Source organism: Chlamydotis macqueenii, chromosome 5 (genome assembly GCF_036417535.1).
Source record: "Chlamydotis macqueenii isolate bChlMac1 chromosome 5, bChlMac1.mat, whole genome shotgun sequence".
Lineage (NCBI taxonomy): Eukaryota > Metazoa > Chordata > Aves > Otidiformes > Otididae > Chlamydotis > Chlamydotis macqueenii.
The window spans coordinates 70244836-70261675 of record NC_141560.1 but is presented as its reverse complement, the minus strand read 5'-3'; the positions used below and the strand labels follow the sequence as shown (position 1 = coordinate 70261675).

The 16840-nt window shown below is 44.2% G+C and overlaps 1 protein-coding gene across 1 annotated transcript; it reads left to right on the top strand.

The window, feature by feature from the left end:
* Positions 1 to 3751: 3751 nt before the first annotated feature.
* On the top strand, positions 3752 to 14991 carry LOC104473140 (acyl-CoA (8-3)-desaturase). Its single transcript, XM_086747939.1, has 12 exons — positions 3752 to 3976; positions 6280 to 6390; positions 7711 to 7908; positions 8303 to 8404; positions 8578 to 8706; positions 9863 to 9923; positions 11529 to 11605; positions 12370 to 12467; positions 13140 to 13236; positions 13926 to 14005; positions 14632 to 14757; positions 14940 to 14991. Exons 1-12 carry the CDS (start codon positions 3752 to 3754, stop codon positions 14989 to 14991), a joined length of 1356 nt encoding a protein of 451 aa, XP_086604065.1.
* The last annotated feature ends 1849 nt before the right edge of the window (positions 14992 to 16840 follow it).

Genomic DNA, 16840 nt, shown 5'->3' with positions numbered 1-16840 from the left:
CTTAGGATTCATTTTTATGCATATGGTCTACCACCTTTAAGGACTTTTGCAATGTTCTTGTAATCATGTTTCATGAAAGCTATAAAGAGTTTGAGATGTTCTGTTATACTTTTACATGAGTCCATCACTATTTACATTTGTCAGCTTGACCAATGACCGATGAAAATGACGCAGCATTCACAATTTCTCTGGGCAACCTGTTCCACTGTCTCACCACCCTTATCGTGAAAAAATTCTTCCTTATGTCCAATCTAAATCCACCCTCTTTCAATTTAAACCTCTTGTCCCTTGTCCTGTCACTACACGCCTAGGTAAAATGCAATCTTGGATTGCCCTGGTAGGACTTGAAAAGGTCTTAATGTTTTACAGAGGACTTCTGATGTGGAACTGTTCAGCCAAACTGGTGCCTTGGATAAGACATTGTACTTCACACAGGTCTGAAAGAATTTTGGATCAGCGGATCCAAAAGGCAATCTTTCCTGCTTGTTGCTGTAAACTCCAAGAAGTAGCACTGATCCTACTTCTCATTCCTCTAACATGTTGCACCACATCAGCAAGAAGCATCAGAAAAGAAAAAGAAGGAACAGGAGTTACAGGTTGCAAACAATTACTTACGGATACAACTTGCATTCTCCTCCTATATACTGCGTTTTTACAAATCATGCTTTATTTTCTTTATTTATATATTGTTCTGACTTAGTCAGCTTAATTCACACTTTTTTTTTTTCCTTTTTTTTTTTGTGTGCTGTTTTCAGAGGCCCCTGTTCGTGGAGATTTTGGGGTACATTTTGTGGCTGGCTGCTCTGATTACATCCTCTGCTTACTTCTGCTGTTGGAATTCATAGCAGTGTCTGCTCCTGACATTGTAACTGCTGCCCACACAACTGCAATGAAAGAAGAATCCATTAAAAAGATTTTACTGACAGTGACAAAGGAAGCGGCCTACGCAACCCACTGAATTAATTTTCTACCAGTCCAAAAAAGCAAACAGAGGAAGGCGTACAGAGTCTGATACGCTGCTCATCAGCCAACTCAATATCCTGTCTTCTTTCTCACTGTTCACCACAATTCAAAATATTTTTTGGAGGCAAATTGTTGCAAATACGTTGGCAGTTGCCCCTTCTGCCAGGATAAAAGAACAAGCCTACACACAAAATAGTGTATCAGCAGGCAGGGACGCACTGAGTCTAAAGCACGGCAGGAATACAAACGAGATCTTACAGTTGATCGCTGATCCTACGTCAATAGTGCCCATCAATTCAGGCTACATCTGGCTGGCAAACAGTCACCAGCGGTGTTCCTCAGGGCTTAGTTCTAGGGCCAGTTAAGTTCAATATTTTAATCAATCAATGACCTGGATGCAGGAGTTGAATGCACCATTAGAAAGTTTGCTGACGGTACCAAACTGGGAGGTGCTGATGACTCTCTCAAGGGATAAGAGGCCTTGCAGAGGGATTGAGATAGATTGGAGCGTTGGGCAATCATCAATGGTATTAAATTTAACTTGAATATGTTCAGAGGAGGGCAACAAAGGTGGTGAAAGGGCTGGAAGGAATGTCCTATCAGGGGTGCCTAAGGTTGTCTAGTTTGGAGAAAGGAGGCTGAGGGGTGACCTCATTGCTCACTGCAGCTTCCTGAGGAGGGGATGTGGAGAGTGAGGTGCTCTTCTCCCTGGTATCCAGTGATAGGACGTGTGGGGCTCATTCAATGCTGCAGCATGGGAGGTTTAGACCAGGCATTAGGAAGCATTTCTTTACCAAGAGGATGGTCAAACGCTAGAATAGGCTTCCTAGAGAGGTGGTCGATGCCCCAAGCCTGTCAGTGTTTAAGAGGCATTTGGCCAATGCCCTTAACAACATGCTTTAATTTTTGGTCAGCCCTGAAGTGGTCAGGTAGTTGGACTAAATGATAGTGGTAGGTCCCTTCCAAGTCAAGTCAAGTCAAGTCAAGTCAAGTCAAGTCAAGTCAAGTCAAGTCAAGTCTCCTATCCTATCCTATCCTATCCTATCCTATCCTATCCTATCCTATCCTATCCTATCCTATCCTATCTTATCCTGCTGCCTGGAGAGAGAAAGTTCCTGCTTGTACAAATATGAAGGTGCTTGACCTCCCCGTATCTTTGGTATCATTCATCTAGCAAATGTTTCTCTGGTGTTCAAGAATCTACCCTGTCCATGGCATGCAGAACGGGAATTAATGGAGTTCCTTGGAGATTCAGCAAATATATTAACCACTTATGAGGTGCAACAGCTGAGTTTGGAAATTGCATACAAGATTTTAACTTGCATACAAGATTCATTCAGCCCCACCCCAATTTTTATTTTTATTTTTTTTCCTGTTAGGCTTCATAGCATATGTATTAACACAAGAGTTCCAGAAAGGACCATAAAGCAGGTTTGGTCCAGTTCATCCTGATACAAGTAGAGGAAGAATGGATTACAAAGCATAAAAACGTGGGATATGTGAGAGAACAAGTGGATATTGGTAGATATCAAGTCATAATTTGATGTTTATCTTTTTTAGCAGCTGACATCTTTCATTGTGAAAAGACAGATTGCAAAATGTCAAAGCAGAGAGCTGCAATACTGGAAATGCCGAAGTTTAGCTTAATGGGGGTTCAAGGGTTGAATTCTTCCTCCTTTTCTGCTGCATATTCAGTGTTGGGTATTCAGTGTAGGAGGGAAGCTAAAAGGAACAAGTTCTACTGTACTCCCAAAGGTGTGTACTTATGCACGGGAGATGGCTCATCTCAAATGTTATAAAAACATATTCTGTTGAAAAAGTACCAGACGTGAGCCTAAGGGATGGCAGAGCCCGGGAACGAGAGGGAAAGGATGCTTTCTGACTGCCTGCTGTGACAGGAAAGCAGCAGATGAACTGTTGAACTTCTTTTTAAGGCATCTTATTGCACTGGCTGCCATTGGGAGCTGGGCTGAGATGGACTTTAGGCTTTTCACACCTTCTTCTCATGGGGGAGAGCTATAAACACTATTTGAACCACTTAACTGTGGTGACTAGATGGGATTTCACCTGCTTCTTAGGATCAGCATTTCTAGCTTGAAACATAGGCTGCAGAATTATTATCAAGTGAGAGCTTTACTAGCCCAAGCAGCCTCCAAAGCAAGGAAAAAAATGCAAGTAGGTGTGTGAGAAATGTTACAAATGTGTAGGAATTAGTTAAAAAAAAATACAGCAAACTCTCAAAAGATAGGAACGTAGACAAATTAATTTTTGCTTTGATAACATGCTTTGAAAACTCTGTCCTAATTGTGTGCTCCTGCATTCGGGTTGATCCTGATGTGGCCTTTATTTAACGTGTGTTTTTATATGGGATAAAGAAATTATTGGCTCAGTCATGGCTTTATAATATTCAAGACTCCATGGTTTGTTTTGTAAAGAGGAAAAAAAAAGTTTTCCCTGTTGGAAGTCCAGTAAGCTTGTCCTGGGGGTGGAATGAGCCAGCTGAGAAAGAATATCTTCGCGGTCAGACACTCCTTACCCGCAGATACTGGTCTGCTTTGGGTTGCATTGGGGCTGCCAGAGGGAGAAGTCGTTTTGGGTTTTTTTTTCTGGGGAGGGGGAGTGAACCCAGAGCAGCTGGAGTTTGTGCAGGAGCCTCTGCCGACATCCCAGGGATGGGGATGGGATGGGATGGAGGGCGGAGGCTGTGGGATGAACCAGGGCGTGTCCCGCCCTCATATACCGCGTGGGGTGCGGGATGCTGGGGCTGGAGGAGCGGGAGGGAGGGAGGATGGCACCGTTGCGGGGAGCCGGGGAGGTGCGGGAAGAGCGGGATGGGGACCCGGCGGCGGGCCGGGGGCTGCGGTTCTTCACCTGGGAGGAGATCGGGGAGCGCAGCGGGCCCCGGGAGCGCTGGCTGGTGATCGAGAGGAAGGTGTACGACATCAGCAGCTTCTGCCGGAGGCACCCGGGGGGGGCCCGGCTCCTCGCCAACCACGCCGGGCAGGACGCCACGGTGAGAGGCGGGGCGGGGGGGTGGCGGGGGGCGGGATAGGGCGAGGGGTTTGCTACCGGACGGCTTTGAGGTGCGGTACCCGGCGAGCATAGTGCTGGGAGAGTTTGGGAGGGGACTTGGTGCATTGGAGATGGCTTAGCTCAGATGTTTTTCAAACCTATTATGTGGGAAAGAAAAAAAAAAAAGTTCCAGGCGTGAACCTAAGGGATGGCAAAGCCCAGGAATGAGAAGGAAGAGATGATTTCCCCCTGCCTACTATGGCAGGGCAGAAGCAAAGTGGGAATTGGTGGGGTTGGGGGTATGGAGCAGGGTCAGGCACATGGAGCATCACTGCTCCCTTCAAGCTCTCCAGCCTCACGCTATGGGAAAAGGCAAATGGAGCAGCTTAACCCACAGGGCAACCAGACCACAAGCGTTTCTCCAGCTGAATTCTTTAGGATCACTCCCATCTCCTGATCCTGTGAGCTGCAGTGAGCACTTACAGCCAGGGGAAGCTGGGGAAGGTGCCACAAACCCTGTGGCAACAACAGTACCTGCTTCCAGAAGCCTTTAGGAAAGGTGTCCCTCCTCAACGGCACCCGGCATAACGTGGAGCAAAAGCAAAGACGGCAAGCTCTCCCAAGCAGTCTTCCAGAAAAGTTTCTGTAGTTATCGCATATGGTCCTTCTGACCCTTGAGAAGAAAAAATGGAAAGGATTGGCCCGTTCACAAGCATGCAACTGCTGGCGAGTTAGTCTGGGGGCAAAAAGACTTCTGCTCATCACCGTTTCCCTCTCCGACTGCTGTTTTAATGCCACAGAAACCTGTGGTAAAAATACACCATGAGGTTCAGCAAATTCCCTGGAGTTCTTGCCTTCTGCTGTATGCAGGAAGGGTAGGAAACAGTGGTAAATTAACGTTACATTTTCTGTCATTCATTTGCTCTAGTCAGCACTGTCAGGTGTCTTTCATTTTAGGGTGCTGGAATAGCCCAGACCATGAACGAACTTGGAAGAGGCAGATTTTTTTTTTTTTCCTGGGATCTCAGCTGGTTCTTATCAGTTCCTTCCATCATCAAATCATTAGGACCTGCAGGACTTCAGCCAGTTTTGTGTGACACCAGTTCAACCGTCTTCACACACAAGTGTGAAGCACATTGAATAGAAACAAGCACCAAAGTGGAAAATGCCTGGTTATTTTCTCCTCTCCTCTCTCTTTCTAAGCATATATACTGTGGAAGAGAGTAAAAGGTGAGGTCTGTACACCTTGGAATAGGTCAATTGCTTAACCACTTGGATGTATATGATGAAAAATTAAGAAATTACCTTAGTTTGACTGGAAGATTTTACCAAGAGCATGTAGCCTTGAAAGATGATAACTTAGGAGAGGAGGAAAAACACAGAAGGCTCTCAGTGAGAAAAGAAATCTGAGGAACAGAAAAATTAGTGTAATTAAAGACACAACATTAGTAAGGGCGACACTGCACAAAACTGTGAAGAGGAGTCTTTGTATTGCTGATTTTTGTTGTGATATTTTCTCACAAGGGAGAGAAGAGCAGAGTTAAGGAATGAGGTGACTTAGAAAACAGGAACAACTATCTTGAGACTGGAATTTTTCGCTGAATTTAGCAGAATTTGGTTGAATTTTGGAGACTGTAAAAACACCTGGTGTTGCAATACCATGTCTCCTCCTCTGCTTTTCTGCATCCTGTCCTTTCTGGTCCCAGCCCTGCCTCAAGGCTATCACACCATCACGTTTTCATGCTCCTGTCTTTAAAAGAGATCAGTGACACCAGGCCTCTGCTTATGAATTGTGTCCTTGCATTCATTTCCTTCTGAATGCTGCAAGTACTGGAGGAACATAGAAAGTTCTCTGGCATCACTTTGTCCTTGATGAAATACTCCTACCTTAGTTAATTTGGGAGTGGAGTTCTCTATCCAGTGATGAAAAGGTCTTTTGGGCACCTGGATGTCTAGGAAGATGGAAAAGACACTAATATTGGGGTCAAGAAGAGAGGGAAGAAGAAAGGCAAGTGTACTAGACTCTGCCTACAATTCAATTTTGTGTTATGGAGCTTGCATACCTGTAGTAACGGCAGTAGTGGAAGTCAGACCTCTCCTGTTTGCCAGCTGAAATAAGATCTCATTTAAGAGCACAGGACAAACACGAGAAGAAAAAGCTCCACAAAAGCTTGAGGAGACAGCAAGGTAAGCCAGCCATCTCTGCTACTGTGGTTCCTCCACAGTGAACATCTTGCTGTGCACAGCAGATTGAGGTTAATAACATAGAATTTGTTTTTCTTACCTCTTCCTTTACTCTTGCAGGATGCCTTTGCAGCATTCCACGTTGACAAGGTGCTGGTGAGCAAGTACTTGAAGCCACTGCAGATCGGGGAGCTGGCACCAGATGAACCCAGTATTGAGCCCACTAAAAATGTAAGTCCATCCATAGATCAGATCAAAGGTAGATTAAAGGGAAATATTCTGAGAGTAGACTTTGTTCTTCTGTGTCAGTGTAGCTCCTGGAACAGTGGGCTCCAGGTTCTTTACAATTTTTGGGCTACTATTTAGAAAGAATACATGAATATTATTCTACACCCACATTATGTGATTGAGAATCGGATTCCTGAAGATTAATTTTTTTCTTATCACAGCGACTCTACATAAATAGAAGAACCTTGCTTTACTCTCATAAATATCACAGGTATCACGTTTTCTTCTTTCCCTTGCTCTGAGAAAGAGCTAACCAAAAATTAAGCAACTCTTTCCAGCTGATAATTTTCAGACTGTACTCTGCTGTGGGTATCTGTAGGGACAGACAACAGGTAGAGTGTTTCAGCCTTGAATTAAGTTTCACAGGCTGTATTGGCATCGCCCTTTTGGACAGTCTTCTTGTAGCAGGCTCAAGGTCATTCACAGAATGGTCATTCATAGAATGATCCTTCACAGAAGCACTGTTGATGGCACTGTGAGTGTCACCAATCTTCTGTGTCAAAGAAAACCTCATGAGAGAGGTACAGAGAACAGAACAGGAATAGTCTTGGAGTACAAATGTTCCCTGGGCTCTATGGTCCTCACAGCTTCCCGCTATCCAAGACTATCTGATTTTTCCCATTCCTTCTAGCCTGCCCTGACTTTTCCTTTGCATAGTCCCACACTGCGCGCTGGAGCGGGGTGAGATCGTACATGGCCCCAGGTGGGTTAGTCTAGTAATTTCTTCTTCCATCCTCCTTCCTCAGTGCTCACTAGCCTGAGGCCAGCTGGGCTGTAGGTGCCATTTTTCATACAGGCATTTAACCCTCCCCTGTTAATCCTGAGAAAGGTAAAGTGAAGACATATATTGATTTATTGGGACTGGTGGCAGAAAGGGAATAATTTCATTCAAAAGAGCTACCACAAGATGGCATGCTATGTCCATGCACCTACAGTACAGCTTCAGTAGATAAAACTTCGTCAGAGCCCCGTGCTACCGGCCAAGAAGATGGAAGAAGCACCAAAGAGACTCTTAGGGGTTGGGGGTACAGACATTGTGCTCTGTGATGACTCCTGCTCCTCTGCCCTTTGTACCTCTCAGGCAAAGACACGGAGAAGATGTAGGAGAGCAATTATAAAGTTTACTAGTGTGCAAGGCCAGCTTTTGCACATTTGGCCAGGTCCCTTGTTCTTTCTTTCCTCCACTAAAGCAGTCCTTGGCTTCTGAGGCTGCAGTGCCACACTGTGGAATCAGAGAAGATCTAACACTGGTGCTTCCCACAGAAAATGCTGGTGAAAGACTTCCGTGAATTGCGTGCTACTGTTGAGAAAATGGGCCTTATGAAGCCAAATCAGCTCTTCTTCTTCCTGCACCTCGCTCACATCCTCCTGTTGGATACTGCTGCTTGGCTCATCCTCTTCTACTTTGGGACGTCCTTAATGCCCTTTATCGTTTCTCTGGTGGTGCTGACCATTTCCCAGGTAAGCAACTAAGTCCATGTGCACCTGGACTTGCATCAACTTTCACACACATACTCCTATTGCCATTTTCTAGTCCTCCATTTCCTTAGTCGGCATAGTTCTCCATTGTCACAAGAAGACGACCACTACACGGCATGTGTTTACAGAAGATGTAAAGAAGTAATTCTACATGTGGGGAGCTCCCACTAAACCCAGTCTGGGGTTCTTTCAGCAAGGTATATTCTGGGGGAAGTCTTAATAGTATCAGGATTTCATGTTTCCTTTTGGATTGTGACTTTGGAGCAGTGTCTGAGAAATAAATCTTGACATTTCAAAGCAAAGGATGGGTGTGGCACTGTCCTGGTCTCAATTTCTGTGTTTCTCCCCTCCCAATCTTTTCTTTTTCCTCTTCCAGGTGCAGGCTTCATGGTTGCAACATGATTTAGGACATCTTTCAGTATTCAGGAAGACCAAGTGGAACCACTTGCTGCATAAGTTTGTGATGTGCCATTTGCTTGTAAGTACCTGACCCTGGAAAACTTCTTAGATTTGATGGCTTTCCTGTAAAAGTGTGTGTTCTGCAGACTCTGTGGAGAACACTGTGTTCAGCATTGGGTGAAGGAGGAGAACTGGAGAGAATCTGGCTCTGAAAGCATCATACTTCTCACACTTTGTTCTTCACAAAAACAGGGCGCATCAGCCAAGTGGTGGACTCTTCTGCACTCCCAGCACCACGCCAAACCCAACTGCTTCCAGAAAGACCCTGATATCGATATGCACCCTTTCTTGTTTACTTTGGGGAAGAAATTCTCCGTGGAGGTCAGTGTGTGTAGGAAGAACACCCTACTCAGCAAAAAATGTTCTGTACTATAAAGATCTAAAACTAAGATGTGATAACAGTTTCTGAAAAAAAGATTGCTTTCATAAAATCATAGAATGGTTAAGGTTGGAAGGGACCTTCAAAGGTCATCTAGTCCAACCCTGACTAGATGTCATCTAGTCCAACGTGCCCGACTAGATCAGGTTGCTCAGAGCCTCATCCAGCCTGGCCTTGAACATTTCCAGGGATAAATTTTCCAGGGATAATTTCCACTTTCATCTGTGTCTACTTTCTTCAGGCTTTGCAAGCAGGTCACAGCTTACATCAAGTTCCTTTAAAAATTTCTTGAGCAGCTGACAAGTAGTTGTAAATAAATTAGACATGATGTACGTACATCATATATAGGGTGGAAAATCAGTCAGCAAAAAGACTATTAATGGCTATAGCAACTTAATGACCTACTAGAACAACTCAGTAACTAATGGTTATTAGATAACTTGTAAACATTAATATAAAGCATGTCTGCAGTTGGCCTGGGATTATTACTTTAATATTGATATATGAGGCTCAGAGATACGGGTGGTTTTGACACGCCTGTGCCTTCTAGGAGAGGGTGGAAAGCCAGCACAGCAAGGCTGAATAACCAAGGGCTGCTCCTGCAGCTCTGTAGGACCAGCTGTTGGTAGGTCCCTCTGGTGGGAAGAAGTCATTTGACCACTCAGGATGTTCTCAGCTTCTACTGCTAGGCCACTTCCAGGAGCAACAACCTAAACAATGCTGAACCCCTTTTGCCAGGAAATTCATCAGTAAAAATTCACCTCTACCTACCTTCAAAATTATTTTAATGATAATTTACAGATCACACCATCTTTTAACGGACAAAATGTTCTGGTATAGTTCTTACCACACGAATCTGTTCCAACCCAGACAATGGTGGTGTCTGTGACAGCAGTTTCCTTCCTTAACGGAATGAGGACTTACAGAAAAGACGCATTCTGTATGTAATATACACAAGAGGGAGACAGTAGGAACGAGGGTTGTGGGAAGTGTGCAAGGAGAATGCTTCTGGAGGAGAAAGAATGGAAAACAGCAAGTTACCTGTGCAGAATACTTACTTTCCACTCAGTGTTGGTTTTTTTCTGTTTCTTTTCACAGCTTGGGATCAAAAAGACAAAATACATGCCATACAATCACCAGCACAAATACTTCTTCATCAGTGAGTATCTCCGTTCTCCTGCCGTGCCATGAGGGGTACTAATGGGGCTTGCAGATCTTACTTTTGAGCTGTAGGACTCGAGCAGAAGTGTGATGCCTGCATGAAAGAACACAATATTCAGTTTGCATCTAATTTTTGGAGGAGTTGAAGACCTGATTGGATAAAACCCTGAGTAACCTGGTCTGACCTCATAGCTGATGCTGCTCTGAGATCCTGAGGTCCTTTCCAGCCTGAATTGTCATAGGATCCTATGTAAGGTCAGGTTTTGGTGCCCTTCTTGACTTGAAAGACGTTAACTTGGTTTGAGAATTTCTAACCAAATGGCTGAAGTTTGTTCCAGGTTAGAAAAAGTAGTGGGGTACACTTACCCCTGGTCATTTAAAAACTGTACTACTTTGCAAAAAAAAAAAAAGTCTACCTCTACGTGGACAGAAAAAAAACCAAGAAAGAATCTTAACTTGCCAATTAAGAAAATTACTTGGGAGAGTGAGATGAGGGCTCCAGGGACTGATTATGTGACCTGTATAATGTATGGCTAATAAAGTGCACAAAGAGAGCCGAGGAAAAATTCAGAATTTCTCCACTGCCAAGACCCTGATCTCTAGGCTCACTCCTGCCCTCTTCTTCCCGTCTTAGCAAAGCTTTATTCCTTTTGCAAAGCAGCACAAGTCCAACATGGGACGAGGAGATATCACCTCTTGTAACTTTCTGAGATGCTAAGTTAAGGCTCCTTGACTAAGATCTGGAACTTCCTTCCCAGATCTTCCACGTCCTCCACAGTGGCTCTGAGTTGCAATGCCACAGCACATCTTTTAGTAGTATCCAAATTTAAATAATAGTCAGGGGCAGGGGGTGTTGTTTTGGTTTTTAAGTACAAGTGACATGTCCATTTGGAAGGTTGAGTTTGACTTCTTGCAAGCTGAAATGTCTGGTGGGCAAGGGACTTCATGTGTGTTCCTGTTGTTCCCCTGCTTTGAACAACTGAACGAGGAGCCAGATAAGCTTTGGAGTTGCGGAAGCCAGCTCCTCTGTGGCTGGTCCTCAGTTAAAAGCCTTAAATGAAGTCTCAGGTTTGTAAGCACTAGCAGATTAATGGACAGACCCAGACATGTTTAGAGGCACTAATATAGCATCCTAACCAGTATCAGCCAGTTGCTCCCTTGGAAAGCCGTTGCTGTGATACTCAAAAGGATAACTACATTTCTGGGATCTCGTCCTCTTATGTTTCAGGATTCCACACACCCTTTTTTGTTTTCACTCTTTCCTAGAAGAAGCGTTATTCATAGCTCTCCATGAGGAAAGGGAAGGCAATAGTACCTAAGCAGTAGCAGACTGTCATGCTGAAGAGCAGGAACTGTCCTCCGTCAAGTTTCAGAGAGCTTCTTGTCTTACCTTTGTTTTGCCTCTTGAGGTCAGCAGGCTCCCAGATTGCTTACTGTTTGTCTGCACTGATGCACACCGATACCATCCAGAAAATTCTGCGGCCCTAAAATTTCTCAGAATGTTCTCTGTATTGAGTAGCTGTTCAGGGCTCCTTTGCTTCCAGTTTGATTATCTGTCATTCGGTCCATGACACTACCAGTGACACAGAATTCTCCCTTGCAGCTCTTCCTCCGCTCCTGTTTCCCACCTACTTCCAATGCCACACATTTTATATTGCGTACACGAAAAGGTACTGGGCGGTAAGTATTGCTACTGGTGCAACCAGGAAGGGGCCAGTTGTAGCGTTCCGTCAAGCCCAAATACGAGTCAGTTTCTCGCAGCATTTTCAGGGGCTGTGCATAATTTTTGCTAAATCCATCCTGTTCCTCAGATGGATGATAAAGGCCTGAAAAGAAGAAACAGGCTGTTTGGCTTGTGCTGCTTTGCCTCATGGGCAGAACCACGACTCGTACTGTCCCCTTTGGTTTGGGAAGCAAACTGGAAGGTCCATAGTGGTCAGGAACAGGAGGATGCGAATTTCCAGGAACTGTTGTTGATTTGCTAGCAGTGTGCACAGATACTTGGCACCACCTCCTGTGCCAGGTGGCCGGAATTAACGCTCCATCCTTCCATCTCTCGCGTATGTTACGTATAGAGGAACACAGAGCAACTTCCAGCCAAAAATGAGATCGTGGGTCTAGCGCTTAGTTCACTGTGGAGTCCTGGGCAACGATTTCATACAAGTCTTCAACACACATTTCTGAATGCATGGCCATTTGCTAATATATTGATCTACTTATTAGGTGTGAATGCTCAGATTCATCTCTGTTATAGCAAGCCATGAAAAGAAAGCGTTATTAGCTTCTGTTAACTTGGATTGCTCCAGAGGGTTCAATTTAGCAAAAAGCTGCAGAAGCTGAATGTAGATTGTTCTCTTGAACACATAAATGAAGCTTAGGAAAAGGATTTCAGCAAAGGTAATTTATAATGATTTTTCTTTTCTTGTTGCCTCTGGTTTTGGTAGGACTTGGCCTGGATGCTGACCTTCTATATCAAATTCTTTGTTACTTATGGATCATTATTAGAAATAAAGAGTCTCCTGGCGTATTATTTTATATTCAGGTGATATCTCTTCAGAAGGTTCTTCAGCCTTCCTCTACAAATTCTTTCCATCTGTTCCTGCCTGCCTTTCTCTGCCTTTGCTTATCTTTCCATGTTCTCCTTCACCATCTCATTTTTTGCTTAGTTTTTTAATTCCATAATGATAATCTAAGACTCTTCTGCTTAACTGCTAGTTCAAGTTTTATGTTGCCTCATTGGCTCTGGCAGCAAAGAGACTTCACCGAGTGCTGACCAAACTGAGAAATACTTATCTTACATAACATTGAGTGCTTTGGGTCTTGGGTCTGCTACCGGTTAGAGAGAGAACATTTAATAGAAACAGCTTAGCCTAGGCTTGCAAATACCCTGGCGTTATCCAGCAGCATTGGCTTGAGTGGACAATACACTCTCCATGTTGATCATTCTACTGATTCTATCCAATCTGGGACTTGGCTACAGATAAAACAAGGTGAATAACAGGCTACATCAATTTCATAACAAAACTTATTAAATAATCGTGATTTTCATAAGGAAGTATGAAACTTCCAAGTCTTGGAAGTTCTTCCAGGTGCTGGATGAGCAAGGCCGATGTTCAGCCATGTGTTTGTAAGTCTGGCTATGCTGTGATTTCAACGGCTCATCAGTGACCTGCTTACCTGTTACTGAATTCTGGCCTCTCGTCTGCTTGCACAGGATGCTGGAGAGCAGCTGGTTTGTCTGGGTTTCCCAGATGAACCACATCCCTATGGATATTTACTATGACAAGAATTTGGACTGGGTGTCTACTCAGGTAAAATGTCTTCCATTCTCAAGAAACGTGGCCCTACAGCTATAAATTCCAAGCACAAGACAAGCAAGTCCTCTATTGCACTAAGGGTGAAAACCTGTTGGTAACTGGAAAGTGAAGGTTAAGAGGATAACGGGATTCACTTACAGAAACAGTAAAGGAGGACAGCAATGACATGTTCATGGGCAATCTAAAATCAAAGCTAGGTCCCAGCTCTATTTCCTTAGCTTACCCACCTCCCCACTTACTGCATCATTCAGTCTTGGACCTTTTCCTCTTATGAGGAGATGGAAGTTTGTGTCCTGCTCTTGCTGAGCAAGTTTGCACAAGCAGAATGCCAGTGTGGTGTCCCTTATTTGCAAAGAGACCATCACAGAAGTACCCCACCATCTCTGCTTTTCCTGAAGACACAGGTTTGAGAAGACCCAGGAGGGACTTTTCACTCTCCACATGCAGTCACAGGAGCACAGAGCCAACTCCTAGTTTTACCATGGCCCACGTTAGCCAGTCTATGTACCTCTGCTGGTCCACAAAGCTGAAGGATGATTGTCATCCCTGGCTTGAAGTAGCTCAGCTTAGGCTAGAGGAGAACAATAGGACAGAGTAGCACAGCATACTGTGCTCTTCAGACAAATGAGAGAGGCTGCAGTCACCAGTCTGGACTAACACTGCTTGCTTTCTGCCTCCTCCAGCTCCAGGCAACATGCAACGTTGAGCAGTCTCTGTTCAACGACTGGTTTACTGGGCATCTGAACTTCCAGATTGAACATCAGTGAGTATGCACCCTGAGAGAGAATTTTCTTCCTTTTTAAAAAAAAAAAAAATTTTTCTTCTCTTTTTTTTTTTTTTCTTTTCCCTGTTCTTCTTTGCTCTGAATTCTACACATAGTTGTGGGACACCAATGAGTTTGTCTTTAAAAAGACTGAAAACCCTAAGGAGAACTATAATGTAATTCAAAACCTTCACAGGACCCACAGGAAGGTGAGAATGACTCGAGAAAATTGAACATGGGTAGGATCTATGAAACCATACAGTCTAAAGACTGTGCAACTGAAGAATGGGCTCATCTCCTTTTCTGTGCTACGGAGATAGCACTTTCTCCACTTACCTCTGGAGAAAGAAGCAGTTTCTTCCAGTTTGCGGCATCACTTAATGTGGACAAATGTCACTTCAGAGGTGCTAAAGACAACTGTGGAAAATAACGGAGGGGAAAAGCAGGGAGGTCTTATGAGTTACTTGTGCTAAAAGCACACTCCAAGGGGAAAGAAGAGACAGGAGCAGCTGAAGACCCTGCTCAGTGGGAGCTGTGCGAGTCCTGGGAAGTGATGATGAATGTGAACATCTGAAAGTTAATATTTCTTATGGGGCACTGCAAGAGAATTTGTCTCCTGTTCACAGCTTATTCCCCACAATGCCAAGACACAACTGCTGGAAGGTGGCTCCTCTGGTGAAGTCCCTGTGCGCCAAACACGGCATTGAGTACCAGTGCAAGCCGTTGCTCACGGCTTTTGGAGACATCGTGCGGTAAGTAACAACACACTGGCACAACATTGCAGAAGGACGTGGGAGAGACTGGAAGCCTAAGAACAAGAGTTGGCTTCTTCTCTTACAATTCAACATACAGAAACCCTCATTTCCCTTGTTCCCACCAACCGTCCCCTAAGCAAGGCTGCATAACGTGGCCTCTTGTGCTCTCTCTCTCTCAGCTCTCTGAAGAATTCAGGAGAGCTCTGGCTTGATGCCTACCTACACAAATAAGAAGATAAGGCTTGATGGTACCCTTCACAGCCTGACACGTCTTTGCATTCCCAGCAAGCAGAGGAGCAGGGACCGCAACGGACTCTATGGCAGAAGAAAATGGATAAGAATTGAAGGATATGATTCCAATAGATATGAAGTTACCTGAATTTTACTTCTGGTCTTTCCTGGTGTTTTGGTTCAGATATGTTAAGTGTGGATAGGGCAAGCAGGAGATAAATGATCAGAACAGGGAGAAACTCCTTGCTAACTGTCTGAGTAAATATGGCCAAGAGCATTTCCGAGCCTGAGTTCAAGTCAGATTATGGACTGGTGCAGCTGTACACACAACTTCACGTCAGAGTCCTCTGACCACGGGTTTTTTTTAGGTACTCCTCACACGGAGGGTCTAGTGCTCAATATGTTTGCTTATTTGAAGTAATTTGAAATTGTACAGGATTCTTAATGAACATGTGTGTAAATCTTAATAAATTATAATAAAATACATATCACACTTAAAGTATTGCAATATGCATTTGAATAATAACATGAATGTGTGTCCCATTACTGCTCTCCAGCTATCCTCATTGTCATAGAGCCAGGTACCCCCAGTTGTCGGGAAGAAATACATGGGTTGAAACCAGCTCAAGCCCACTGTCCTCTTCAAAGTTTCTTTATTGTTTGGTTTTTTTTGTACTTTGTGTTGGCCTGAGCCATGTCTATGCTCCCCATGCTGCTCTGGCTGAGTTGTTCATAGCCAGAGGTTATAACCACTGTCAAGTCTGTGCCCCAAAGTGCTCTTAAACACTTCATGCCTGTACTCCTTCATGCCGTGTTCTTTGTCTTCTCCTCTCAAAGCTGCTATTATTCTACCAGATCTGTATTTCGTGATGACAGCTATAGCTCATCCCACACCGAGTAACTGCTTGTTACTGCTATCGATATAAGACCGTGATTATACTATAGAAAGACGAACCAAAAGTAAAATAAATTAGCCATAGGCATTTGGTCAAATAGAGACGTTGCTGTTGCAGTTAAATCAAATAAAGTTACAGACAGGCCAGCCCGGCAAGCCTCAGTCCTGAGGCTTTGCAAACTCAATACAAAGTTGAGCCATTACTTGGCTCCACATAATTCATATAAATCATAAACCAATTACAATCACTAAATCGCTGAGATAATTGGTAGAACCAAGTTCAGAATTTCTGCAGTTGAAGAATGTGCAGTGAACTTCATGATGGGGAACAGATTTATTGCTTTGTCACCTTCTGAGATGCAGAGCAAGCTCTACTCACCTGGAGCCCGAGGCTTGCAGAGCTCCTGAGCAAGGTTTTTCTGGCCGGCTGTGTTTCTCAGCTCCTCAGACTTGCATCCCAGTTTGTGGCGTCTGCTCCACACCTTGACAAGATGCTAGGCGTGAAGTCACAGCAGGCAAGGTCGTTTGCTTAGAGAATGACAGGGCTCTGCCAAAAAGTATAGAACAATAAGTGTAATGCCTAATATAGTTCCATGAATAAAAAATACTATTGATTAGTGTCCTAGGTTTAATATAAAAGCAGAGCTAATACACACACAAGTTATGTTGCTTTAAGTCTACCCCTAAAACTAGCTTTGTCCTGTTGTAAGTCTGCATTTCTTTGTCAGGGACAAACAGTTATACAAGCGGTTGATACACTTTGCTCATCCAGCCATTCTGTCAAAACAAAGGCACCCACTCACCGGCTGCATGGTCATCACTCTCCCCGGAGCCTCCATGGCATGTAGCCTCTGCTTATCTGCTCTTCAGAGCACTCTTTGATCTGTCACATTTTGTAAACCTGATCCAAGCTATAAGTAAAATAGTAAATTTTCTTTTGGCCTTCTTTTGGAA

Bases quoted from the DNA above. Each gene is read 5' to 3' on its own strand.
- LOC104473140 (XM_086747939.1), top strand. From the start codon at position 3,752: ATGGCACCGTTGCGGGGAGCCGGGGAGGTGCGGGAAGAGCGGGATGGG. The intron at 3,977-6,279 runs GTGAGAGGCGGG...TTACTCTTGCAG, and splicing joins ACGCCGGGCAGGACGCCACG to GATGCCTTTGCAGCATTCCA. The intron at 11,606-12,369 runs GTAAGTATTGCT...TGGTTTTGGTAG, and splicing joins ACACGAAAAGGTACTGGGCG to GACTTGGCCTGGATGCTGAC.